The sequence below is a fragment of the Cynocephalus volans genome, chromosome 8, assembly GCF_027409185.1.
Source record: "Cynocephalus volans isolate mCynVol1 chromosome 8, mCynVol1.pri, whole genome shotgun sequence".
In the NCBI taxonomy this organism is placed as follows: Eukaryota; Metazoa; Chordata; class Mammalia; order Dermoptera; family Cynocephalidae; genus Cynocephalus; species Cynocephalus volans.
The window spans coordinates 97,153,817-97,181,094 of record NC_084467.1 but is presented as its reverse complement, the minus strand read 5'-3'; the positions used below and the strand labels follow the sequence as shown (position 1 = coordinate 97,181,094).

Genomic DNA, 27,278 nt, shown 5'->3' with positions numbered 1-27,278 from the left:
GGGAGAGGCGGGCAGGGTGGGGACCGTGGTCACAGCTCTGACTCAGGGGTGCCGGCCAGGAGGTAACCGCTCCCATAGCGTCCGTTGGGGTTGCCACTGGTCTCCAGGGGTGATGTGCTGCCGGGCCCCAGATAGGAGCGGTGTGTGGGCATCGGGGAGGGCGCCTCACTGGGCACCTTGCTGAGGATGAAGCGTGTCTCATCGTTCTCCTCCAGGTTGGAGATGTCCTTCATCATGCGGCCCTTCTTGTAGGACACGGAGAGGGTGTTGGAGCCATCAGAGAGCAGGTGGAAGTGCCGCAGGACGAACACCACAGGCATAGGCAGGGTCGCCACGATGATGAGGGTGATCAGGAGTGCCATGGCCCAGTTGGGGAAGTACAGGTAGCGCTCAGCAGCCTGGGGATGGGCAGCATGAGGGCTGTCGCCGACACTGCGACAGCCCTCACCCTCCCAGGCCCTCTTGGACCACCTCCTCCTGCCCTCACCCACTGCCTTCCACTCCCACCATCCTGGCCAGGCACCAGCAGAGATGGCAGTCATCAGGCGTTGCTACTTGAGTTTAGCTGGTCACCTTGGTTAAGGAGTTTCAGTTTCTACACCTGTAAATTGGATGGGTAATCCCTCCCCACAAACATGGAGAAAGAGGAAGTGTTAGAAAGACTGGACAAGGCAATAATCTTTCTGAGCCTCAGTTTCCCCATTGGTGCTATAGGGATAATGCCACCTCTCTTTTTGGGTGGTTGTAAAAATTACAGATAAGGTGCGCAAAGCGGCTGGCAGGGCCTGGCACATAGTAGCTGCCCTACAAAAGTTTATTCCTATCACCTGTTGCATTAAAGGCCTGGGAAGATGCAAATGTCCCTGGGGTTTCGGGGAGCCCACCCCTCACCTCCTCCTTGATCCAGGCGCTGTAGCCTGGGGGTGTGACCCCCAGCTGGATGATGCTGGCTGTGGTGAGTACAGCCATGCACAGTGGGGACACGAACTTCCACATGTAGAAATAGAAGCGGTAGGGTCGGAAGCCCAGCATCTCTGTCAGCTCCTGCATGAACCTGCCAGGCATAGCAGAGGGACCAGCAGTTGGCACCTGCACCACTGCATCTCCCGCCACAGCCACCTCCTCCAGGAAGCCTTCACTGACCAATCCCTCCCTCCTGGGCTCTTCTATTCTTCACATTCAATGCTTGCAACGTGTGGCCCAGCTGGCCTCTGGGAAGGCTTTGCTGTCCTTCAGCCTCCTTGACTGCATCAAGTCACACCCCACCCAGGGATGTGATACAGCCCATCAGACACGCCTCAGGAGGCAGACAGGCCCTAGCGGGCTTCTCTGTTCACTGGGCGCCCAGCCCCTCACACTGGCTTGGCCCCAGGGCCACCTGCCAGAGGAGATGTGGAAGTGCATGTCCCTTGCTTCCAAAGGCAGAAGGCTGTCCTGACTCCGGGGTTTCTAACCACGGGGTCTGTGGGTAGAATCCTGGGATGCATGCAGGCTGTGCACTTGAATAGATTTAAGAAAATCATCATTTAACACCTAAGTGAAATCTGGCATTTCTTCCTATTATAAATGCAAGCAACCACAGTAGTATTAACAGCTAGAAGTTGATGGCAAGTGTAGGTCTGCCCTAGGCTCAGGCCATGAGACCCAGTGTTTGCTATTGCTGAATCCTCTTACCCTGGGAGACCCCAAACTTGGGGCCAAAACCACACTTCATCTCATGCTCCTATCTAGATTACCTTAAAATTGTGAATTGGGCTGCTGACATCTACAGGTTCTTTGAGGGCGGGGGCCTCTTGTATACCCACTAAGTGCTTAACAAGCTTAACAGAATTCTGAAGAGAGCTGGTACCTAGAAAAGGTGCTATGGAAATTTAAGGCAGTTTAAGATGATATCAGGACTCCTGAGTCTGCCTCTCACCAGCCAAATGGCCTTGAGCAACCATGTCCTCTCTCTGCATGTCAGTTTCCCTAAATAATCTGCAAGAGCACTGTCAGCTCTGTCGCTCTGCCCCAACAATCTCCTGCCCCATTTGCAAGCACGTCTGGGAACACAGGACTCTTCAGGGAGTCGTGATAAGACAAACCCCTACCCCTTCCCCACCTCTCCTTCGTGTCCCCTTACTTCTTCGTTCCATAGATCCAGGCCACAGCGATGTTCTCGAGGATGACGATGACAGTAAGCGGCAGGGTGGCTGAGTAGTCATCAAACATGGTGACAAAGTAGTTTCCAGAGCGCTGGACGAACAACAGCCCCACGAAGAATGCAAAGACACAGCAGCCCACTACAGAGAGCCGGGAGGCCGGTGTGGGGGCAAAGGAACAGGGTGGGAGGGCCCTAGGGGTCTTCAGGACACCCCTCCCCCACAACAGACCTGCAGCTCACCCTCCAGCAGGCCCAACCCTGCACAAGGGATCCAGATGCTGAGGTTTTGGGCCCCCTCCACTAGATGGGGAGCATCTTGAGGAAGGCATTGTGTCTCATTTCTTCTCCCATGGCCCCCCCGTCCCAGCACAATGCATGGCCCACAGCAGGTGCCCCACTTAATTGCTGCATTTAATTTAAATGACTCATCTGATTGTTCCCAGAATCTTTTTTCCCCACCTCAGTTTCCCCATTTGAGAACAAGAAGATACTCCTCTCTGGGGATGCGGGTGAGAGGTAGCCTTGTGTGGAGCCAGATCAACTCAGCAGCAACAGCGGGAACTGTGGATACAGCCCGGGACTGGGAGTGACAGAGATGGAAAGGGTGCAAGGCCAGTGCTGGGAGAGGACACTCCTGCCCAGGAAAATTCAGCAGGCCTTCAGAGATGGGGCAAGCGAACCCAAGAAAGAGGTCTATCTCCTAGCTCGGGTTTGGCCAGATTTCCAAACAGCTTTCTCCTCCCGGCTCATGAGTGCTCATCTCTGCGTAGCACAGCCAGGCTCCAGCTGTGTCCTGGGTGTGGAGTGGAGCCTTCTGGTTATGAATGACCCAGCCAGAACCCAGTCTTTCTAAAGTCAGAGCTGGTCACTGTGCACATGGGCAGCCAACAGGACTGGGTAGGGGCTGCAGTGAGGAGTTACCTGTGAACATCTCCTTGGGCACCTTGAAGGTGTCGATGATGGGCGTGGTGATGCCTGCCATGGTCCCGATCATGCTGCCCAGGCCCAGGTTGATGAGCATCAGGAAGAACATGACGGACCAGAACGGGGAGGCAGGGAAGTGCGTCATAGCCTCGGTAAAGGCGATGAAGGCCAGGCCTGTGCCCTGCACGGACTGAGGGTGGGGTGGAGAACAGGGCCCGTGAGGCCACCCCTGGTGTCCTCTTGCTCCCTCACCTCTGCCCTCTTTCACAGGGACCCTCACCACCACCTAAATCCTGTTGGCTTTGGCCAGTGGGTTTCAACCTTTAGCAGGCATAACAATCCCTGGGGGATGGGGGATATAAAAACACCAGTTCAGGAGTTCACCTGTGGGACCTGGGATCTACAGGTTGTACCAGGACCCCTGGTGATTGAGATGAAGATGCTCACATTTAGAAACACGCCCAGCTCAAGACTCTGCCTCTAAGACGACTTCCCTGATTGCTACAGCCACACTGTGGTGGCTCCCAGCTCTGAACTTCTGAACTCCAGATCTTAATGCAATAGTCTCAGCCTCAGCTGCCCAGAGGAAGCACACTGGAGCCTTTAAAAATGCTGACACCTGCATCTCACTACAGGGACAATGATTTGATTGTTCCGGAGTGAAGCTGAGCATCGGGGTTTTATAAAGCCCCCAGCTGACTCTAATAGGTAGCCAGGGGAGAGAACCACTGCTTTGATGCTTGGCCCTGCTCATTGGGCAACTGACCACACACCGCCCGCTGCCATCACTTATGCATTGTCCTGTAATGTCCAGTGATTGTGAGGGAACATGTTCCCCCCAACTGAGTGGGTGTGTAATTCTTGTTGTTTGGATGCTATTGAGGTTGTATTGAATGAAAAAACTGCTACAGTCCTAATTTTATTCAGAGGACCAGGCCATACCCATGAGAATGGGGCAGGGTTTCATGGAACTTCAAAGAGGGAGGTCCCTTATGCTGCCACGTGACAGTGATTTGTGCACGGGAAGTCCATTCGGTAAACAGGAAAGTCATCCCATCACTTACTGTGATTTGTGGGATTTGTGTGCCTACCTCGTCTCCTCGTCTAGACTCAAGCCTACCTTGGGGCAGGGGCTTTTTGACTGATACCTCTCCTCCCTCTTTCTCCCTCTGGACACATAGTAGGTCCTTGCCTATTAAGTCAACAAATGACTCCCCATTGGCTTTCTAAGGCTTGTGCCTAAGCTCCTGCCACCCGTGGCCTGTCTCTGGGTTCCTGCCTGTCCTGGGAAGGGCAGCCTGTCCCTGCACCTTGTCCAGCTCATCCTCCAGAAGGCAGGGATCAAGGCCCAGGGCTGAGAAGCGGTCCTCCTTCACGGTCATGATGACGTTGTACATCTCTGCATAGTCCTTGGTGGTCAGGTGGGAGAAGTTGACGTGAGGTGGGATGAGGTCCCGGCTCAGGATGTTGGTGTTCAGGTACCCCAGGATTTTCTCTGCATTCCTGAAGCACAAAGGGCAGAGGGCAGGGTAAGAAGGCAAGGGTGGGGTGGTGGGCAAGATCCTGGAGGCACCTCCCAGACACCCAGGCAGGACCCCACTGGCTATCGACAGAGACATCTCTGAACCTGTCCTGCCCAGGGTAGGGACACAGAGTGCTCCTCCAATGTCCGTTCCTCAGCCCGAGTGGAGGGGACCTCTCTCCATGCATGGCCCATCTGCTTATACTTGGGTAAGGTAGACAAGGAGAAGGAGGAACAGAAGGAAAGAGGGCACCTACTCGACCACACACTTCTCATTCATGATGTTGGCCTTGAAGCCCAGCACAGCAAACACCACCAGGGTGGCCAGCACCGAAGTGAAGAAGTTGATGAAGGACACCAGGGCGGCGTCGAAGTGGCAGTTGTTGTCCTGCTTGTTGTAGCTTGAGAAGGCGATGACGCCACCAAAGCCCAGCCCCAGGGCGAAGAAGACCTGTGTGGCTGCCTCCCGCCACACCTGGGGGTCCAGCATCTTGTCCAGCTATGGGGGAGGACCATGGCAGGGGAAGAAAAGAGACACAGAGATGATGGTTTCCTTTACCTGCAGTCAGGTTCCCTCCACACCCCCCTCCCTCAGCCTCGACAGAGCTCAGAAGGAGCACGGCACAGTGGGAAGAAGCTGTGGCTGTGTGGCCTTGGGCAAGTCACCTAACTCCTCAGTTTCCCCCTGTGTAAAACACGATAACAAGAGCAGCAACTTCAGAGGATCGTTGTGAGGCAGAGGTAAGATCAAATACATGCTAAGTGCTTACAGAGTAAGATCTCAGTTCATTTTAACTGCAATCATTGCTTACCGTGGAGCAATAATACTAAGGAACATCGCCAAGGCCATCACATACATTTGTGTAGAGCACAACCCTAGGGAGTGCCGTTTACTTAGACTATCGTGTGAATGGTGCCTCCTAGAGTCATGCAGTGAACGGCCTGCACAACAGTACAACAGAACCACAGAACCGAGAACAACGATGTCTCCCTGACACCTCCTCCTCCTCACACTGTGAAAAAAAGCCAAAACACCTTCTTTTCCCACCTGCCTACCTGATCTCCCCTTTCCCAGAAAAAGAGGCCCAAGGTTCTTCCGTACACATCTACATGCTCCAGGTCACAGAGGACACCCCCACTGCCTCTACCGCAAAGTGAAGCGCAGAACCCAGACACCTCCTGGAGGGAGGCAGCCCCTGCCTAGGCCTCTGTCTGCCCTCGGACCTGACAGGAGCAACAGCGTTCGGATGGCGTGGGGGCTATTTCCAAAGCCCTTTTCATATCCATTTTCGTTTTCCTGATTGTTTCTCGAGGCAGGGACCAAGGCTTGGGCCCAGCCCGGAGCTGTAGAGTCAGACAGACCCAGGTCTACATCCTGACTCCCACCTGTAAATAGCCGTGAGGCCTTAGCTACGTGGCAGTGCTTGTTTTATGAGTCTCAGTTTTCTCACCTGAAAATGGGAAATAGAATCTCCCTCTCAGAGTGACTGTGAGGACCAAACGTATAGCAACAAGTACTGTCCAGCACATGGTAGCATTTAATCCTGACAGAATGACTCTGACGTAGTCAGGACAGGGTTTTGGGGGGCAGGGGGCAGGGACTATTATTCACATTTCGGAAAGGTAAACTGAGAACCCAAAGGCGAAATTACTTGCTCAAAGTAATAGAGGTAGTTAGTTGGGGCAGAGGAGTTACTGAAACACAGATCTTCTGATGCTGAGCCATGGTGCCCTCCTAGCACCATCCTTGCCTCAGTTTCCCCATCACCTGTACCCTGCAGAGCACTTTCCTCTTCCACCTTTCCTGCTGACCTAAGCGACCTCACCCAGACAGACAAGGGCAGCCAGGAGGGAGTTAGAGAATTCACCAAACTCAAATTCACTAGACATTAAACTCAGCCTTTCTAGGACTAATGTCTTGATCTTCCCCACCCAACCCCACAAACCTGTTCCTCGTCCACCATTCCCATCTCCTGTCACAAGCCCTGTGTGGATCATGGATCCTGGCCTGGTCACCCCTTCTGTGTGCCTGTGGGTAATTCTGTTCCTCATCTCTACAATGAGGTGTTCCTACAATGAGGTGACCCTACAATGAGGGTCCATCCAGCTCTAACATCACAGCTCTAACATCCAGGATAAAAGGCCCACATGCCCTCCATCTCAGCAGCTTCCTTAGCATCTCTGAATACCTGGGGCCATTCCACCAGCTGAGAGGGTGTTTGCAAGCTTGGAGGACTGGTGGAGCAGTAAGGCCCAGGGAGGCACCCCTATGCTGAGGAGGAAGAGGAGGGGCTGGCAGTAGAGCCTTGGGGCTTCAGAGCCTGTGCACAAATGCAGACCTATAAGAACTGTCTGGTTAGCAAGTGCGTGCCCTCCAGGGGAGGCTAAGGTTCCCTACCTCGCACAAAATAGATAAAGCCATCTTTGGCCCACTAAGAAAGCCCAGAATCCAGGCCTTTAAGGGGCTAAGAGCCCCTTGTCATACATGAGAAGGTGGCCCTCTCCTCACCCCACCCCCGTGTACTCAACAGGCATAGCGTGTTATGGCCTCTCTGTGGCTATAACATGCAGCCACCATCCACCAATCCCGAGCAACTACTGTAGGCCAGCCCGGGCACCAGCTGATGCGGAGACTAGGTGAGCAAAAGCAGGCAGGGTCCCTGCTCTCCTGGAGTTATGTTCTAGCTGGAGTAATGGCCATTGGTCAAATGATCCCCCAAACAGAGGCTAAGTTGCAAATGTGACAAAGGCTGTGAAGGCTAGGCACCCAATGCTCAGAGAGCCTGTGACAGCAGGATTTGAGCATGTTGGGAGGCCAGGGCAGGCTTTCCAGAGGAAGGGGTCCTCCAGCAGACATCTGAAAGGAGATGAAAGCCAGGCAAAACAGGGAGGGAAGAGCACTGGGGCAGAGGGGACAGTGTGGGCAGAGGCCCTGAGGTGGGACAGAGGACAGTGTGGAAAGGAAAGTGGAAAAGGCCAGCGAGGCTGAGGCAGCGGACATGGAAGGGTGGTAAAGGTGAGGCTGGGCGGATCCTTATCTTCATCCCAAGAGAGCGCTTAATCTGGGAAACCGCCAAGGGGTCTGAAGAAGGAGAGATACTATCAGATGTGCATCTCCAAAAAAAAAGAGTAGATTTTGGCAGACCTGTGAGGAAGCGCCTTCTGGGGTCCAGGTGGGAGGCGAGGGTGGCCTTGCCCAGGATTGGAGTAGTGCAGGTGGACAGGTTTTAGCAGGAAAACCAAGAAGACCTTAGGGATGGACTGCAGATGGGGGATGCTGGAGAGGGAGAGGCCAAGGTGACGCCATATTCCTGCCCTGCATACCTGAGCGGGTGGAGATGGGGACAGTGGAAGAGGAACAGGTCGGTGGCGTTGGGCAGGGAAGATGAAGACATTAGTTCTAGAAAGGTTGAGTTTAATGTGTCTTTAGGACATTTAAGAGGAGATGTCAAGTAGGCAGTGGGACCGATGAGTTGGAGTTTAGAGGAGAGTGCTGAGCTGAGATAGCATTTGTGAGTCGCAAGGACTGTAGGAATGAAAGCTGTGGCTGTGGATACTGAGGGACAGAGGTGAGGCCTGGGGCCAACATTTAATGCAGGCCCTAGGAAGAGCCTCCTACTGAGGAGCAGGAGGAGGAGCAGCAGCCCAGGCAGGAGGGAAACCCAGAGAGGCTGCACCACGGAGGAGGAAGGGCCGGTGCTGCCAAGTGACAGCCACCCCAGGGAGACGCGGCCAGGAGGTCCCAGGTGGGCTTGGTCAGACCTACTCAGGGAGCCATGGAGCCAGAAGACAGGTGCAGTTTGGAAAGGAGAGAAGCAGAGGGAAGGAAAAGGAGGCTACGTGGAAAAGCAAGTCCTTGGAGAAGCTAGCCTTGGGACGGGAGGGTAAAGGGCATTATTAGGAGAGGGCCATGAAATCAATGAAAAGTGTGGCTTTTTTATTTGTTGTCTTGTTTTTGTTTTGAATGGAGTGACTTAATGATATGTAAAAGCTGATGGAGGGCTGAGATCTGTGAGTGGGGTGGGGCTGCTAGTTTGAGAGGAGGGAGGGAGGACAGGACTGCACAGCTGCAGGCAGGTTTGTACGTTCGGTGTCTGTCTCTGTTGTCTGAGGGAGTTTCTGTGTTGGTCGCTTCTGTTTTCCTTGTAAAGCAGGAGGTGAGATCATCTGCCAGGGATGGGTGTGCTGGGAGGGGAGCTAAGAGGGTACAAATGAGTGGAAATGGTTTAAAATGGTCATAGTACAGCTTGGGAGAGAGAGGTGACCAGGGAATGGGGGCACGGCTGTCCCCACTGATGAGCGTCCACCATGCTCGCATGGCAGATGTCTGGTTTTTAAAGTAAGATGAAATGCTATCTTCTTCATAAAAGTGATACATGCCCATGGTTCCTTATCTAAAAGCCCTGGGGCCAGACCAGTTTTGGAATTCAGGCTTTGGTTTCTAATTTTATTTTAGAGTGGTAACATGGTGCATATGCCCCATAATTATATAACACCCCCATTGGGGTCCAGGCAGCACCCTGTAATCAAACGCATTAGTATTTCTGCTGCAGATATGAACATTCACACCAAATTGAATCAATAAAGGCTATAAATAGCCACACATCTGTGCAGGTCATTTTGCCTCCAAATGAGTTCCGGAGGCACAAAATAAAACAAAACCAACTCTTATTTTGGGGGGCTATTTGGATTTTGGCATTTTGGATAAGGAAACAGGGACCTGTACTGTGCTTAACTAAAATTCAGAGATTCTATATAAAAGAAGAAGAAAATAATCATAGTTCCATTGGGAAAGGGCTTCTGAAACTCTCCTCTCTGCAGTTGTTTTTTTGAAAAATAATCCTCCTAGAAGGCTCCAGAAATGGGCAGAGGGATTACTTAAACCCAAATACATGCCTTTAGGATTCTCGCCACTGCCTAAACATAAAAGGTTTAGGGTAAACAGGATATGGATAAATTCCTCTACCTAGTCACTGTTCAGGACCACATTTCATAAACGGAGGCAGCGGCTCCAGGGAGAGCATCATAATCCCAAACTGCATGCCAGTGCTGGCCCTAGAGCTTGGGGGATTTCTTGGAGGATGTAAATATGCAACAGTTGTGGATGGAAACGAAAATGCTTGTTTGTTAAGACTGTATTTGCTTCTCTTTTTCCATTTTAAAAAATTATGGAATATTTACTATAAAATGTACAAAAGTAGAGATGATAACATCATGAACCCCCAAGTACCCATGACCCAGAATATTGGTGGATCCAAAGCTGACGTTGATAAGGCCCCAGGAAAGCATCTGAAAGGGGCAAAGCATGACCTTTCAGGAGAAAAGCCCCCTGTGTGTGTGGTCCCTGGGCACCCCCTTCCAGCCTGCAGCTTGGAGGGGCACTCTTGCTGATGAAGATGACCACAGATGCCTAGTGCTATCTAGGGGTAAACTGAGTCAGGCACCTTCAGTACAGAATGCCTATTGTTCCTTGAATTTAAAGGGGCTCTTTCCAAGATTCCTGGGGTGATGGTGCATGATTTCAACAGGTGTCAAGAAAGGATGAACCCATGGCCAGACTCAGGAAGCCCCACATCCCCTCCAGACATCATGGTGTGGCTGCAAGAGGAGAGATGGGAGATGGGCTTTCCACTCCAAAGATAGGGCTCCCACCCTCCTTGGGGTGCCTGCTCTAAAACAAAGCAATGATTTCCTGCTGGTTCTTTGGCACAATGGCTGAGTCACTTCCTCACACAGGGAGCAAGGTGTTTCATGGCATTTGACTCACTGGCATGAAGATGCTTTTTGAATCCACAAGCAGCTGCTGAGCCCTAGCCTGAGCTGGTGCGTGACAGGAGCACACACACTTGCCTCTCAGCACTGCCACAGCACCTGCCAGTGGAGAGCTAGATGGGACCACGAGACAGCAGATGGCACTGAAGCATCGGGTTCCATTGCCCAAGAACGGTGTCACCTTCACAAGGACGAGGATAAGAATAGCTAACGCTTACCATGTGCTCTTCAGTGGCCAGGAGCAGTCCTAGTGCTCTCCTGACAACCCTGTGAGGGAGGTACCCCTGTCCCCGCAGCTTACAGCTGAGGAAACTGAGGCCCTGAGAGTGAAGGAACTTGCCCACTGACTGCTGGGTGATGAGCTGGGATCTGAAGCAGATCGTGTGGCTCCAGAGCCCACCCTCTGGTAACAAGACTGGGCAGCCTCCATCTTCCTGCTCAGAGGCCCTTGCTCTAATTGTGGGAGTCAAGCAATTCCACCACTCGCCTCTACACCTGGGCCTTGAGCACTTCCAGGGACCAGCCCACTTCTCTCCTCTAAGAGTTAATACACACCCTGGATCCTGCGATTTCCTATTCCTCATCCTGGTATCCCAGACATAACCCTGACAATTCCTGTGTAACCCTTCAGGGATGTTTTATGCATACACGAGCAATATATATACACATATATATTACATACACACACATACACACATGCATGTGTATATGTTTGTATTCCTCCTTTTTTTTCTACTGTCCGTACGAGAATTGTCCATGGAGCTCTCCACACTCTTGGGGTCACTGCCCTGCCCCCAGCCTTCATACTCCCCCAGTGCATGGAGTTGGGAGCCTACAGAGCCCCAGAGCTCCTGGCAAGCTGCCCCCTGCCCTTGCCCAATCACCGCTCATCCCTACAGTTATCCAACCTCTGAGCTGGAGTTTCCCCATCTGTAAAATAGCGATAATAAGAGCATCTACCTCTAGGATCGTCAGGAGGCTTAAAGGGTCAATATATGTAAGGTGCATATAACAGTGCCTGGCACACATAGTAAGCACCACCCACCATAAAACACACAATTGTCAAACTACCTCCTGATTGTGGGGAACAGCCTGCTTTCAGAGAGGTTCCAATGTGGAAAACTGCGTCTTGGAGTCCCTGAAGTGTTGGCACTGAGTGCTGGCTGAGGTCACTTGCACTTCCCCCAACCCTCCAATGGGCCCTTAGTGCTTTCCCTGTCCACTCGTCACCTGCCACCCCTGTATCTTACACAGTTACTTCACACTGGCTCCTCCCTAGATGCCACCGCTCTCCCCCATTCTTTTTTTTTTTTTTTTTTTTTTTTTTCTCTTTTTCTCCCCCATTCTTACTCTCAGCTGATCACCTGGCTTCCTACCGCACTAAGAAAAATCACGCAATCCAAAGCAAACTCCCACAATGAGAACTCCCCACAGTTTCTCACCGCCAGATGCCGTGCCATGCTGTGGGCTGGCCCTTCCCTCCTGCTCCTCTGGGGACTTGTGTGCTCCTAACTAAGAACAGGTCCTCCACTTGGGCACTGGCACCTATCTCTCCTGCTTATTCCTCCTCTCCATACCATCGATTTCCCCCTTTTTTTTTGGATATTATTAAGTGCATAATTCAATGATTTTTAGTATATCACAGAGTTGTGCAACCATTACCACAATCAATTTTAGAACCTCTTCATCACCCCAAAAATAAAGCCCATACCCATTAACAGTCATCCCCAACCTCCCCACAAGCCCAGGCCTAAGCAACCACGAATCTATTTTCTGTCTCTATGGATTCACTTATTCTGGACATTTTGTGTAATTGGAATCATACAATATGTGCTCTTTTGCGTCTGGCATCTTTCATTTAGCTTAATGTTTTCAAAGGTCACCCATGCTGTAGCATGTATCAGCACTTCATTCCTTTTTATGGCCAGACAATCCATTATATGGGTATACTACATTTTGTTTATCTATTCATCAGCTGACAGAGATTTGGGTTGTTTCTACTTTTTGGCTATTATGAATAATGCCGCTATGAAATTCACATACAAGTTTTTGTGTGAACATATGTTTTCAGTTCTCTTGGATGTGTGCCTAGGAGTGGATTTCTGGGTTCTCTGCTAACTCTGTTTAACTTTTTGAGGAAGCGCCAGACTGTTTTCCAAAGCTACTGCACCATTTTACATTCCTACCAGCACTGCATGATGGATTATTTTTATCATGATATAAAATTCCAAAATAACACCCATGGCTTCATGGCGCTCTCCAGTTATCACCCCATTTCTCTTTCCTCTGCTCCCAGTTATAGCAATACTCCTGAAAATAAGTGGTCTCTATTACTCGTCTCCAATTCCTCACCTCCCATTTTCCCTACAACCCATTACTACTAGATTTTGTACCCAGCACTCCACCAAACAGCTTTGTCAAGATCACCAGTGACACCTCTATTGCCAAGTGACTGGTCACTTCTCATTTTTCATCATCTGACCTCTCAGCAGCTTTGGGCATGGATGACCATCCTTTCTTTATTAAAGTCTCTCTCTCTCTCTGTCCCTGTCTCTCTCTCTCTCCACCCTTTTCCCCCTCCTAACCTCTCTCCCCACCACTGGTTATCCCTCCCCCAACCTCTAAACAGTAGGGTCCCAGTTCTCAGTGCTCGATCCTCTTCTTTGTCTATGTTCACTCTCCAGGCAATTGTAAACCAACCATAGCTTTAAATTCCACTACCCCAGACTCCCAAATTTATACCTCCACCCCTGACCTGCAGATTCATACATCCAACTGCCTACTCAACATCACTATTTGAATATCTATTAAGACATTTTAAATCTGCCATGTCCAAAACAGCATTCTTGACTTTCCCCAACAAATCTCCTCTCCCACCATCTTCCCTGTCTCCATAAATGTGAACTCCATCCTTCTAGTTGCTCAGGCAAAAGACCATGGAATCATCCTTGACTCCTCTCTTCCTCTCTCACCTCACACCCAATCCAACAGCAAATCCTGTTGACTCTGCTTCCTAAATGTATCTTCAGTGTAACCATGTCTCATCATTCTCATTGTTATCATGTGGGCTAAAACCACAGTGGCCTCTCACCTGGATGACCCTCCTAGCAGGTCTCTCTGTTCTACCCTTACCCCTGAGATTCTCTACGGTGGCCTCCTAGAAGGCTTAGAGTGATCCTCTTAAGACAGAAGTCAGATCATGCTGCTCCACTCAGAACTCTCCAATGGCTCCCATTCCACCCAGAGTAAATGTCAAAGTCCTTACGTAGCCTACCAGATGTTCACAGTCTGGCTCTGCACTGTCCCCCAACCACATGTCCTACCTCTCTCCCCTCTCATTCCAGCCACACTGGCCTCCTTCCATATGCCAGACACATCCAGTCTCAAGCCCTTTTCACTCATCATTCCCTCTGCTGGTGATTGGAGTGTGCCACCCCTAAACATCCATGTGGCCTGCTCCCTCACCACCTGCAGTCCTCATTCAAATGTCACTTTCTCAGTGAGACCTTCCTTGACCATACTATCTAAAATTGCAACTCTTCTCCCCAAGTGCCCTAATCACTCTTTAACTGCTTTATTTTTCTCCTGAGCAACACAAGTCAACAACGATTCTTTATCTTATATTGTCATCCCCTTCCCCACCAGAATATAAGCTCCATGAGGGCCAGGAAGTTTGCCTGTTTTGTTCTCTGCTGGAGCCCAGGACTCAGAACATAACAGGCATTCAGTGAACCTTAGCTGAATGAATGAATACTAGCAGAATGATGGGCACTGGGTTGTTTTCAATCTTTTGCTACTAAAACAAATGCTGTAATGACCAATATTGCACACTGATAATTTTGCTTGTGCATGAGTACATCTGTAGGACAAATACCTAGAAGTGGAGTTGTTGGGTCAAAGGACATGAGTAGTTTTAATTCTGGTAATCATTCCCTAAAAATTTGGTGATTAGAAAACCACCATAATCCACCACTCTATGTTAAACAAATCACATGATTAATTGCATGGTACCCCATGCTGACCTGGCTTTTTAACTAGACAGAAAGAAAGCAATCAGGAGAAAAGCTGCCCAAGGAATTCAAGAAGTTTACCAGCCATTACCACAAGTTTCTGTCACATCAAAGATGCCAGCGGGTCATCATGGGGTCCTGGCTGCATTGTATTCATCATACCCAGGAACTGTTTGCTTGAAGGCATGGACTGAAAGCCCAGGTCCTGTAGCTTGGATTATTTCCAGGTGTTGGAAGACTTTTTAGAAGTAAGGACCTTCTAGGTCATTTAGCATAATCCATGGAGAGCTTACGCTTCTCCCACATGGGTTCTGAGATGACCTGGCCAAATATTTTCTTGGACTCGGCCAGGGCTGCCAAATGGCATGATCCCTGGGGACGTCATTCACACTGTGGCCTACATGAGCTGTGCACAGCCTGGGCAGCTGTGGGCAGTGACCTGCACTCGATAGCATGAGGGCCCCTTATACCTTCCCAGCCTGTGCTGAAACACTCACAGCTCTGCAACAGTAGTTTGCCACGTATGGACTATCTAATGACTGTTTCTGAGAGTGGGTCCACACTTTTTGCAGATGACTTGGAGGGATGTGTAAATAGGAACCTCACCCAGCCATCACCACTGTCCTCACTTGCCACAAGCAACAGTGGCACAGGCTGTTTAGGGGCTCCTTGGTGGAGGAATTTGGCCTCTTAGACCCTTCAGGCTTCCCCTCCCTGCTCAATACATCCCTCCAGGGTTGAGAGCAGGAGCTACCCCATGGAATTTCTCAGTGGACAGGGTCTCAAGCTGGGCCCCACAGGCTCTATCCAGACTTTAAAGTCAAAGAGTCAGATGGGCCAGGGGCAGCACCATGCTGGTTCTTGTTGATTTGTCTCCTCTAGGGCCGTCTGGATTTGATTTTTCAAAATCTCAGCTCATGAGGCTTCTGGTCTCCGCAAATGCTAAAGTGGATTCACATGGTTTCCTGAATACCCAGGAAACAGTTTTGGAAAGAAATACCCGGTTGTTCAAAGTGCACATCAACCATTTTGCATCTATCTGATCGGCAAAAACTGAAGTCTGACAGATGTGGAGCAACCGGGGCTCCCATACACAACAGGTGGGAATGTTAATAGATACAACCACTTTGGAGAACAATTTGGCCAACATCTAGTGAAACTGAAGATACATAAAGCCTTTAAGATAGCAATTTCACTCCTAAACATACATGCCATAGAGAAACTTGTGCACACGAACATCTGTGTAATAACTTTTTTTTACAGGATTATTAGCGATGGTGAAAACTGTAAACAACTTAAATAATTATCAACTAGAGAATGAATAAATAAATTTTAGTTTAGTTCTACAAAGGAATACAATACAGAAGTGAAAATGGATGCACTACAGCTAAATATATCAATTTAGGTAAATCTCAAAAAATAGTGTTAAGCAAAAATAAAAGCCAGTTGCAGAAGGATACATATAATATGATGCCATTTATGTAAAGTTTAAAAGTATGCATAAATGCCATGCATTATTTAAAAATACACATATATGTACAATAAATTTCAAAGAATGTATTAGCAGGATAAATCCCAAATTCAGCATAGTGGTTGCAATAGTCTGAACGCTGGTGTTCCCCCAAAATTCCTATGTTGGAACCAAATATTCAATATGATAGTATTAAGAAGTGGGGCCTTTGGGAGCTGATTAAGTCATGAGGTTTCCATTTTCATGAATGGGATTAGTGCCTTTATGAAAGGTCTCAGGTGAGCTCCCTTGTCCTTCTATAATGTGAAAACACAGTAAGAAAGCACCATCTTTGAAGAAGGGAGCAAGCCCTCACCAGATACTGAATCTGCTGGTACACTGACCTTGGACTTCCCAGCCTCCAAAACTGTGAGCAATAAATTTCTATTGTTTATAAATTATCCAGTCTACGGTATTTTGCTACAGCACAGGATCAAACTAAGACAGTGGTTGTCTTTGTGAAGGAATGGGAATGGGATCAGGCATTTTAATTACATCTTTAATATTTTATTTCTTAAGAATATTTATTAAATTAATAGATACGTTTTTATATGCCTGAGATATTTCATAATTAAAAAGATATTTTAAAGAGTGTCTGAATCCAGCAGGGAGTAGGATTGTGTCTGCTGAGATTGGTAGCTGATCCTGGCAAATCTGGTCCACTTGCTCCTGGAGTTACATACTGTGGACTCTTGACACTATCAAAGGGTCCATCTGAAGATCTTTGTGAATCTCCATGTTTATGAACATCACCAGAGCATATAATTTCCTCATAAAGTTCAGTAAAGTATAACTGAAACACTCAAGTGAGCACTTAAGACTGATCATGATTCTAGAGCTACAATTGAAGTAATTCATAAAAACAGATAGCTTTCTGAATTTTCATGGCCATTTTCCCTCAAAGAAACCAAGTTTGCATTTTTTTCTTTGTCAGATGTCATGTGTTTACAACAACTCTATGACCAGCCAGCCACATGGCTCGGGATTTACATTTATGCCTCAGGAGATTCACTAAGTGCTTCATAAAGTGGACCTTTGTGATTGCTCATGTAGAAACCTCAGATGTTATATCCAAGAACGCCTAGGGCCAATTTATGTACCATCTGGTGACTATGGAGTGGTGTGTGCTCTGGCCAATGCCAGCCCCCCAAATACCAGGAGCCTCTTCACAGTTGCAGAGCAGGGGGTTGGGAGGGAATGGGGATTTCAAACCCTATTAGATCTTTGTTCTTCTCCCTGTGGCATCCTGCATGAACTGCCTGGGTAAGGGTTAGTGTGTGTGTGTGCACACGTGCAAGGTGGCACTATTGAGCACTGAGGGCCTCAGCTGGCCTGGTTGAGCTCTGACCCTGTGCCTATGGGCTGGAGTCTCACCAGGCCCTTGCTGGTTGCTTATTGATCAGCTGGCATTTGGAAGTGGACCTCTCAGCCTGACCAGCTGGGGTTCTAATGTACATTGCTTGAGGCAACTTGTAGGGCCTGTCCAGCTGCATTTGAAATTCTGTTATTCCTCAGTGGACTGACTCACGCCAGCTGAGCCCAGTGGTCTGAAGGGTCATAGAGAGGTAAGGCCACAGATTGGGGACAGACCACCTTTAGGAGACCTGGGTATGCGTCTTCAGGTACTGATGCACTCTCTGTAAAACGTGAACAGTGATCCTGCTGGGCTATTGAGAGGACTGAGAGGAGGCAGGAATGGATTTGGTGAGGTTAAAAATCACCACCCATGTGGTCTAGCATCTTTCACAAAATAGTAAACTTGTTCCCTTGATTTGGGTACAAAGTGGATTCCCAGGGGAAGCTTTCTTCTCTTAGGCATCTTCTTGGTTCCTGCTGTCAAGAATCCATGCAGTGAAGTCCCCCACAAATGAATGAATGACTGAAGCTCCCTGCCCCCACACCCCAGCCAAACCTGACTTTCCACCGGTGCCTGAAGCATGCCCAGTGCTTTTCCACACACTTGCTCATGCTGTTTCCTTTGATGACAATATCTTATTGCCACTCTGAAATCCTACCTGCTCCCTAACATTTTGGATGTCACCCCTTCCCTGAACCTTTTTCTAGTTTCACCCAAATTGATGTGATATCCCTCTTCTTTGAACCTGATGGCAGAGCCCATGCCCTCTTCCAGGGCCTGACACAACACCCAGAGCATGGTAGTGTACATTAAGTCACGTGTAGCTCACCATGCCCAGTGAACCTGTTGGTGTTCCCTGACATGTGGGAGCCCCAAACCCTTACCTTGGGAGTGAACATGTGGAGGATGCCATCCACAGCCCCTCGTAGCAGCAGCCCCCGGACCAGGAAGCAGGCCAGCACCACGTAGGGGAAGAGGGAGCTGAAATACATCACCTGCAGAGAGAACATGGACCCACCATCAGGCAGAGCCCCTCCCGCAGCTGGCATCCCCCTCCCTGCTCACAGCTGGGGCACATAAGCTCCCCTGATTGCAGGAGAAAGCAGAGCCCTGGAACCCCTGGGCACAGGGCCAAACCCACCGCATGTCTGGCACTGAGCCAAGGCAGAAGCAGGAGCAGGACAAGCTGGAGTCAGCATGGCTGTCCCTGGGGTTTGTTTTCTCCTTTCAAGGGCTGGCAGGGTTGGGCAAGAGCCCCCCCCACCCTGAGGGCTGCCAAGGAAGTGAGGCAACCCTTTGCTCTCCCCTCCTCATTTTCCCATGTCTCATGTCCCAAGGGGACTCACATAAGGATCTCCCCTGTCCTTAAAGCTCCTTTGACAGAAGACATCCTGGAGGTTATAGATACGGCTCCCACACAAAAAACATCAGAAGAATGTTCTAGTCCCTTGTGATTATAAACTATGTGCTATTTTATAGCACATGCATTTCTTGCACTTTTCTGTATCCCAATTTGCCTGGTACAAAGCCTCTCACAATGAAGATGCTCACAAAATGGTCGCTGTACTGAAACAAATCAAGTAGGCTGTTGGACCAGGATGGTGCAAAGGCTAAGAGCGTGCATATCCCGAGCTGAACTGCCTGAGTTCTGATCCTGGCTCTATCACTTATCAACTTTGTGACCATGGGCTATTTACTTAACCTGGGTGTGCCCCATTGCCTCATCTACAAAATATGTGTAAGAATTGCTAACTCATAAGGCGGCTGTGGACCAAATGTGTTCATTCATGTGGCAGTACCTGATGAGGACCATGAAGTATCAGCTACTATTGTGGCCTCTGGAGAGGGAAGAGGTCGGTGGCTAGGATGACTCTACCTTTCTAGAGTATAGCTTCCTTGCTCATCAAGTCCAGTAAAGAACTTGGAGCCTCAAGCGGCCAGGTTCTAGTTCTAGCTCTGAGACTGACTGGCTGCGTGATGTTCGGCTATGTGCTTTCCCCTCCCTGGTGCTCAGTCTCCTCATCTGTAAAATGAGTGGATTGAACTACAGGGTATCTAATGTCCTTTTCATCTCCAGCAGTCCGTGAAATACTGATATTTGACAAATAAGAAAGTACTCTGATTTGAAAGGGCTCTGAACTGGTGGGAAAAGGTGCATTTGAAAGGCTGGGCTGCACCCTCAGAGATGCTACAGAGCTGCCCTCAGAGGCCACCATGGCCCCCTTCACTCAGAGCACCTTCCTACTCTAATAGCCCTTTAGTTATAGACATGGCAAACTGCTGGTTTTCACCAACAATTCAGCCTGCTCAGAGCAGGCTCTTCTAGGGCTTTAGCTTGGGAACCTGAGGGTCCAGAATCCAGACAGATGTCCTAGGTGAACGCTTCCAGTTTTCCTTCTCTTTACTGTTTGTAGGGCAGACCTCAGTCATCTGAGCATAGGGGAGGCACTGGAGTCAGGGCAACGATCTTCCAGCAAGCCCACCCCTAGCCCACTCCTGGGGGGGCTGTCCTTAGTGAACAATACTAGAGTAGTAATACTCCTATCCTCTCCTCTGGGGGCCTATGTCATCACCCTGAGCCACCCAGAGCCCCCTCGCCCCCCACCTAAGGACCCTGCACAGAGTGACTCAGAACTCTCAGCCCTGCCTCTGTGCCTTTCTGCCACCCCTGTTTGGGTCTTGGGTGCCCACTCACCTTCCCTGAGGACTGGATGCCCTTGACGACAGCCATGCCCACAATGCTCCAGGCCACAAGGAGGCACAGGGTCATCTTCCAATTGAGGCCCCCACTCTCCGAGATGGAGTTAGAGATGTCCAAGGCCTCTCGGTACCAGAAGTAGGTAGTGGCCGAGCTCTTTTCACACTCTGCCTCCACCACTGAAATAGCAGCAAAGGCCACAGTGCCTCAGTGGTGGCCCTATGGATCCACTTTCTCTGTTGGACTGTCCTCACTCAGCAGTGGGTGAGGGGATGGCTGAGGGTGGGCAGCTGCAACAGGCTGTGCTCATTCTGGGTTAGCCGTGGTCTGGCAGACCCTGAGGAATCCTGGGCTCCTGATGGGGCCTGGGGGCTTCAGGACACACTGAAGGACATGGCTGAATTCTCCCCCATGCCACCCCCTGGCCATGTCTATCCATGGAAAGTAGGGAGGGTTAGGCTGAATTGGCCTAAAGTTCCTTGGGGAAGATCCTAAGTTAAGAGCTGGAGACCTGGATTCTCATCCCAGATTGTTGGTTAAATGGGTGGTGGGAGTATGGGAAAGTCACTTCTGGACCTCAGTTATCCCATCTGTGAAGTGGGATAATCATCCAGCCTTTTATAGGACTGGCATGCAAATTAAGACTGTTTCCAGAAAGCATGGTGTTAGAATAATACAAGTAGTTCATAATAACTAAACGAAAGTTACAACTTCCAGAATTTTACCTATATTCATTATTTTATTCATTCTCTGTAAGAACTCTACAGGATAGGCCAGAAAGAGATCATTCATACTGGGGCAGGAGAAGTGAGAAGAGATGTTAAGTGACTTATCCAAGGTGACACAGCAAGTAAATGAAATCCCAACCCTGTGCCCTAAGCCTGTTAGACTCCTTCCTGACACAGGGCTGGTAGCAGTCCCCCAGCTGGGATCCCACAGGGGGCCCATACTCACCTGCCATGGTCCCATTCCTGATGACGGGACATTCACTCCAGGGCAGTGGGTACTGGAAGGACTTGAAGAAGTAGAAGATGCTCCAGCCAATGATCACATTATAGTACAGCCCAACAAAGAGGCAGACCTGAAGACAAGGTCCCGCGGGGGGATCATGGTGGTTGCAGGCAACCCCACCCCCGCCCCTGCATGCCCGCCAAGGCCCAGTACAGGAGAGGACATAGAACACAGCAGCACAGCCTTGGAGGAGGAAGATGAGGGCAGCTGAGGGCCTCCTCTCAATCCTCCATTCACCTGGTATTCAGGAAATCCACAAAGGAATTTTCCAGATATTAGAGTTCTCTCCTTTAAGCATGAAACCCTTAAAATGTTAATCCTTTGCAGTTTGAAATTCTTCTAAGATAGTTGAAGCACTTCCCCATCATTTCCTGACGACTCAGGATCACAATTACAGAAGTGCCCTGTAGGACTATGGAGGCGTGCACGCCTTTGGCCCTTACAGTAAATGGCCCCAGACTGTTGTGCTTTTTGAGATTTCATGGATGCTTCTTATTGGTTTCCTATGTTCTCTCTTCTGTCAGGAGATTACTTTCTCTTTGGTGTTGTTAGCAGCCTGCCTCTAGGAATACGTCACTTTTCATTTCTTGGGAACACAATAACTAACCTTAGTAGAATTTTATTTAAAATATGAGAACATGGACTCTAACTGAGGGTCCAAGGGGTTTCTTTGAAAGCATGGTTTTTACAGGCAGGACTCGCTGCATCCATTCCTTCCAGGGCCTGGGTGTCACGTGCATCAGAGAGACTGCTGGTCAGTGTGCGAGCTGGGGACCCCCTGCTTCAGCAATCTCACCTTCAGCAGATGCTCCTACAGCACACCTTATGGGGAATATAGGTGGAGAGACACCCACTTCCTTTACTTGGGTGCTTTCAATACTAGTGCGAGACCACATACACTCCTGTGTACATGTACACGGCCAGCCCCAACAGAGTATGCCATATCTGGCCATGTTGACCTGTGCAGAGCTGGTGGCCAGCATGAGGGCAGGGGCCTACATAGACCCTCTCTCACTCTCTGCCTGATGCATGGTTTGGGTTGGTCATGCTTCCAGGCAGGCCTGACAGAATTCTCAGTCCCTTCCTGAAGCAGAGTTTTTATCCCAGCATAGAGTTTTTGTCTCATGTGAGCAGGGATGGGCTTTGCCCTTAAGGAATGCTCAGTTTCCTCACCTAGCACTCTGAGCGGGTCCTCATCTGGGGGGCCTCGTGAATGAGCCTGGAGCCCTCACAGAGTTCCCCAATCAGGGCCAGTGGGGTCTCCCTGTCTCTCACCGTTCCAAAGTCTCACCCTTCCTGGGTCGACCATGGGTTCCTGTCTGAGTCCTCCAACTCTGCTCGTTTGCACAATGGAAAAATGGTAAGGGGACCCTGAGCCCCAGGACTGCCTCTTCCTGAGCCACCCACTTGCTCAATTAAAACACTCTTTGACCAAGGAAAGAGGAAGGATCTCCCTCGTAGGCTCATGGGGAGCAGATGGGCTGGTAAGCAGAGTGGTGGTCTGTCCCCAGAGAACTCTGGCTGAGATGTCCTTTGAATATGTCCTAGCTTTTCCTCCATTGCACCAATTGCAAATAATACATGCTACTTCAGGCAGTGAAGTAAACTTTCAGTTCAGGAAATACGGTGACTATGGTCCTGAGACTCCAGCTGGAAGCAACTGTCATGTTGAGGGTCCCCCTCACTGCCCTTGTCCTGGCCCAGGACTCTGGCCTGTAAACCTGGGGATCCCCTCCCCATTACCCAACAGTGGCCCCTCTTCCTCCCACTTAGTGCTTGCCCCAGCCCTGGACTCACTATGCAGCTGGAGAAGCCGATGCCCCCCAGGCGGGGGCACACATAGTGCCACACGCCGATGCTGCCACGGCGAATTCTCTGGCCCACAGCCAGCTCCAGGAAGAAGAGTGGGATCCCAATAATGATCAGCAGCACCAGGTAGGGCACCAGGTAGGCACCTGCAGGGAGAGAGGAGAGATGTCAGAGGCTGCCTAGAGCACAGCAACGTGCAGCAGCTGTGTCCTACAGTCCCAGCCACATGGCTGATCATCCGCAAACCGTCGCCAGTCCTGGTGCTCCTCCATATATGGTCTGGCTCATGTGTGTGACTTACCACACACTGGCCCACCCAGACCCTCCTTCTCCCCCCTTGACTCCCCTGACCCGAAACACTAAGGGAGGAACCAGGTGTGTGTCAACGCCTCCCACTCAGAGAGACTAGGCTCAGAGACAGACAGACAGTGCACTGCCTCTCAGGAATCCACATGTCAAGTCACATGCCGACAGACATACCTCACGAGGTACTCTGTAGACACCTGTTCACAACCCTCCCATCCACCGAAAAGCAGCCCAGATGGCACAGGTCCCTGCTCACTCTCCCCCAGTGGCGCAGCCTTCCTGCATCTGAACCAGATGCTGACACAGCAGACTGGGACACTCTCGGGAAAGTGGAGCTTGGAAGCTCTCCAGGGAGAGAGGGTATGACCAGCATCGCCATTAATCTACAGCTAATTGGGAGGAACGGGAGAGAAATTAGCAGTTCAGGAAAGCATAGCCAATAGGATCATAAAGGATAGAATGGATCTTGCAAAAGATTCCAGATGATAAATTAATCTCACTGTCCTGGGCCTCACTACAGACACAATCTCCATTCCAAGTGACAGGACATTTAGAAAGAGAATTAAAACCATGTCTGGATACAGATGAGTGCACCCTGCTGAGAGCTGTGCCAACAACCTCGTCCTGTTAGCAACCTTGTCAGCATGGCCCTGTTTGTCAAACGGTGTCAGGCCAGCCCTGGTCACCAGGACCCTGATGGTCACCCAGCACTCCCAGACCAAGCCTGGCAAGCAGGGAGTCTCCAGAAGCACCCCCAGCCACACTGTTTTGCCCCCCATAACATAGCATTCCGCATGCTCCTCAGTGTGTGCCCAATCTGCCAATGAATGCTGAGGATCAAGCATCTCCTGGGCACAAAACCTAGCACTTGGCAACAGTCAGCTCTTTACTGCGGGTCCACTCTGTGACAGGTACAGGCAATGGGGGGACAGCAAAGTAATAGAAGGCACAGATGTCATTCTGGGAGAGATCGTGATCTGCTGGGGAAGCAGGACCCTCAGATTCACATAAGCCATGTCAGCATGCATGTGTACACACACACATACACACACCACGGACTAGTCACACAGGGCTAACTGAGCACATACATGTAGAAGGAGGGCCAGGGTCCAGTGCAGCTAATCAGGGAAGCCTTCCAGGGGAGGTGACCCACTGAGCCTTATACAATAGTATCTTATTCATTAAACACACACATGCACACACAAATTCAACTGGTAACTAACAAGCAACCCCATCACGGTGCTCACAGGAGAGAGCTTAGACCCCAGGGTCTGTCTTTAACTCGGTCTCTTGGTCTTGGGTGCAGGGAAATGAAACAGGAGAGGTGATCTGCTGCAGGAAGGCAAAGGGATACAGCCTCAGTGGTTTCATATTTCACCCCAGTATCCCTAGGGGTGAAGGGTGGGGAGACAAGATGTGCAGGGAGATGGATTTCAGGGTGTGGGCCAAGTAGGTTGCCATCTTCTATGGATGCTTCTCTCCTCACCCCGAAGAACCAGGGAAAGTCTCCAAGTAAGTGCTGTCCAAGAGTGATCCAGCAGCAAAGACCAGGTCAGCCTCCTGCCACTCAGGCCCCATCTGCCTGAGCCAGGTCCCAGGGCACTGACTTGACTGCAGGTCTCTCAACCATGCTGTGGCAGAGCTAACCAGAGTGCTCAAGGGACCATGGTCTAGGTAAGTGGAATTTAAGGTTAATCAGAGGTACTTTTTCATATCAATCTTTGTTAAAATCATTTGGAAATGCAACAGCAGCCTCTTCCACCTTAGAAAATACAACCTGGGGACATAACTGGATTTCCTTTGATGTTCCAGCAGCTTGGCTATTGGAAGCCTCAGGTCATCAGTGTGAACAGCAGGGAGCACCCACCACTCAGGGTGTTAAGAAATGTAGCAGAACATGGCCACAGGGGAGTGCAGTTCAGGATCTCTGAGGTCTCTGGGATTTTTAATAATCCTGTCTTGGTCTACACTTGAGTCTCGTTTCTGGCAAACCCCAAGGTTATTCCTGGAGTTTAAAAGACCGCCTTGGCCTCAGTTTGTTGAGAAATAGATTGAGGAGGAGCTAAGACCCCGATTCTGGATCTTTGACCCTAAGATCAAGGCTCTGCCACTTAGTAGCTGTGTGATTTTGGGCAAATAACTTCATCTCTCTGTCTGCTAATTTTTCATCTATGTAACGATTATGAAGACATTAAGTAGAACCATATGAAATTGCTGATATTTGATTATTTTTGACTTACAAAAATGGTCATTTCATATGCTTCAACCCTATACCTATCGCTGTTGTGAAGATTAAATGAGTTACTTACCCATAGTAAGCACTCGACAAATATTTGCCTCTGTCTCATAAGAATAAACAGAAAAAAAGTAAACTAAGATTATGCAGAATAAAGTAACTGTCAGCATTTGGTGGAGCTAAGCAGAGTTCCAGAGTCTCCATCCAGAATTGAGCAAAGTTTGATTGGCCAGATGCCATGCATCCTCTGAAGTTGTTTTGGGTGTCTTGGATCTCTTCTCAACATCTCACAGGGCATAAGGATATATTTATATCTTGCTTTGGCCTGGTCTTATCTCAACTCAGTGATCATGCTGTGCAGACCAAAAGCTCTGATTGGCAGTTACTGGTTGAAAAAAAAATCTTTCAAAACAAGGTGACCATATGGCGAATATACTGTGCAATGGTGGAAAGATGAAAGCCTCCAGCCTAACTCAATCCCATTGGTTTGAGTGGGCACTCTCACTCCCTGTCCTTCAATAGAAACTGGAAAGGAGGAGAATCTGCCTTTTGAACAAAGGTGAGTGTGTGTCCTGGAGAGAAGGGGAATGGTCCTGAATGAGGCTGTGTCTTTTAGAGAAGCTACATGGCAAGACTCCCACAGAGGGAGGAAAGAGGCTGGGTTAAAATGCCTACAAAGCTGTGGCCACCCAACAGGCTCAAATGTGGCAATCCCAGGGCACAGGGTCTCAGGAACAGAAAGCTCTCTGCTGCTTTTCTCAGGACCAGAGGTCTGGGCTTGGAAATGTCTTTGTTTCCAGCCTGTTGGTGTTTTCCTTGTTTATTTTCAGTTAGTTGTACTCTGGTTTCAGAGCAAGCTACCTTTGGAAAATTCCAGCCTACCTCAGAGGTGCTAGGGAGACAATGTCTGGGGGCTGGAAGTGGTGATAGAGGTTTGATTCAAGGGGCGAGATCCTCCAGAGGGATGCAAACACAGGGGCAGCGTGAGGACTCCCCCCTACTGAGGAGACAGTAGGTGTGCTTAAGTGCTCAGGCTCTGGGGTCAGGCTATCCAGGTTTGAATCCTGGCTTTATCATTAGCTGTAACCTCAGTCACAAATGACCTTGAACAAGTTACCTAACCAATCTGTGCCTCAGTTTTGCAGTCTCTAAAAGGACGATGATAATAACTCCTTCCTTACATAAGCTTGTTGGTGCTTTGGTTGTTCCAAGATGCTCAAATATCAGCAGTTTCAGGTATTTAAGCCTAATATCCATTAAGTGCTTAGAATAGTGCCTAGCACCTAGTAAGCATTTAATAATAATGCCAACAGTTATCCTTTACTATGTGTCAGATAGTGCATTAGCGTTCTACTCATAAAGCTCATTTAATCCTTCCAGCTATCCTGGGAGGCAGGAACTACAGTTATCCTCATTTTACAGATAAGCACAGAGAGCTGAAGCAACCTGTACTAGGTTCCTGAGCTGATTGGCCAGGCTGGAATCTGAACCCAGACAATCTGGGTTCTTACCGTCATGCCCTATGCCTGTTGATAGCTAGTAGCCCTCATTATAGCTCTCCCTGGGGAGTCTGGAATCCTGAGCTCCAGCCTACATAGGGCTCCAGCTCTGCCTCAGCAAAGGAGTGTTCCTTTTCATGCATCAGCCCACCCCATTTGCAGGGCAGCACCAGGGCAAGGAGGACTGCCTCTTACCTCCTCCATTTTTCTGGCACAAGTAGGGGAACCTCCAGATGTTGCCGAGGCCCACAGAGAAGCCAATCTGGGCCAGGATGTACTGCAGCTTGCTGTTCCAGGCTGGCCGGTCCTCCGCATCCAGCTCCTCCTCCACTGCCTTCTGCTTACTGCCTGCCTCACCAGCTATGTTCAGTACACTCTGCTTATAGTCCACGGGCTCCTCAAGGGCCAGCAGGTCGGCCACCGACTCAGTGACATGCTCACTGCTGTGTTCGCGCTGGGTTACCTTGCTGTTCTTCGGCAT

The 27,278-nt window shown here is 49.7% G+C and overlaps 1 protein-coding gene across 2 annotated transcripts; it reads right to left on the bottom strand.

Moving 5' to 3' along the window:
* Positions 1-29: 29 nt before the first annotated feature.
* Positions 30-27,278, bottom strand: SLC6A17 (solute carrier family 6 member 17). Of its 2 annotated transcripts, none has more exons than XM_063106608.1 (11): positions 26,993-27,278; positions 22,745-22,902; positions 20,891-21,017; positions 19,934-20,115; positions 18,123-18,233; positions 4,847-5,088; positions 4,378-4,570; positions 3,065-3,257; positions 2,123-2,282; positions 892-1,054; positions 30-398 (listed from the first exon to the last, which is right to left on the bottom strand). In XM_063106608.1, exons 1-11 carry the CDS (start codon positions 27,276-27,278, stop codon positions 30-32), a joined length of 2,184 nt encoding a protein of 727 aa, XP_062962678.1. The 2 variants fall into 2 exon arrangements, with proteins under 2 accessions (XP_062962678.1, XP_062962679.1); XM_063106609.1 differs by having other exon boundaries at positions 3,065-3,248.

What these genes read in the sequence shown, in the direction of transcription:
- SLC6A17 (XM_063106608.1), bottom strand. Translation starts at nt 27,278, where the DNA reads ATGCCGAAGAACAGCAAGGTAACCCAGCGCGAACACAGCAGTGAGCAT. An exon ending in TCCACATGTTCACTCCCAAG is followed by an intron (nt 5,089 to 18,122) that starts GTAAGGGTTTGG and finishes CCTCCCCCATAG; the next exon opens with CTGGACAAGATGCTGGACCC. An exon ending in TGGAGGATGAGCTGGACAAG is followed by an intron (nt 3,258 to 4,377) that starts GTGCAGGGACAG and finishes CCCCACCCTCAG; the next exon opens with TCCGTGCAGGGCACAGGCCT.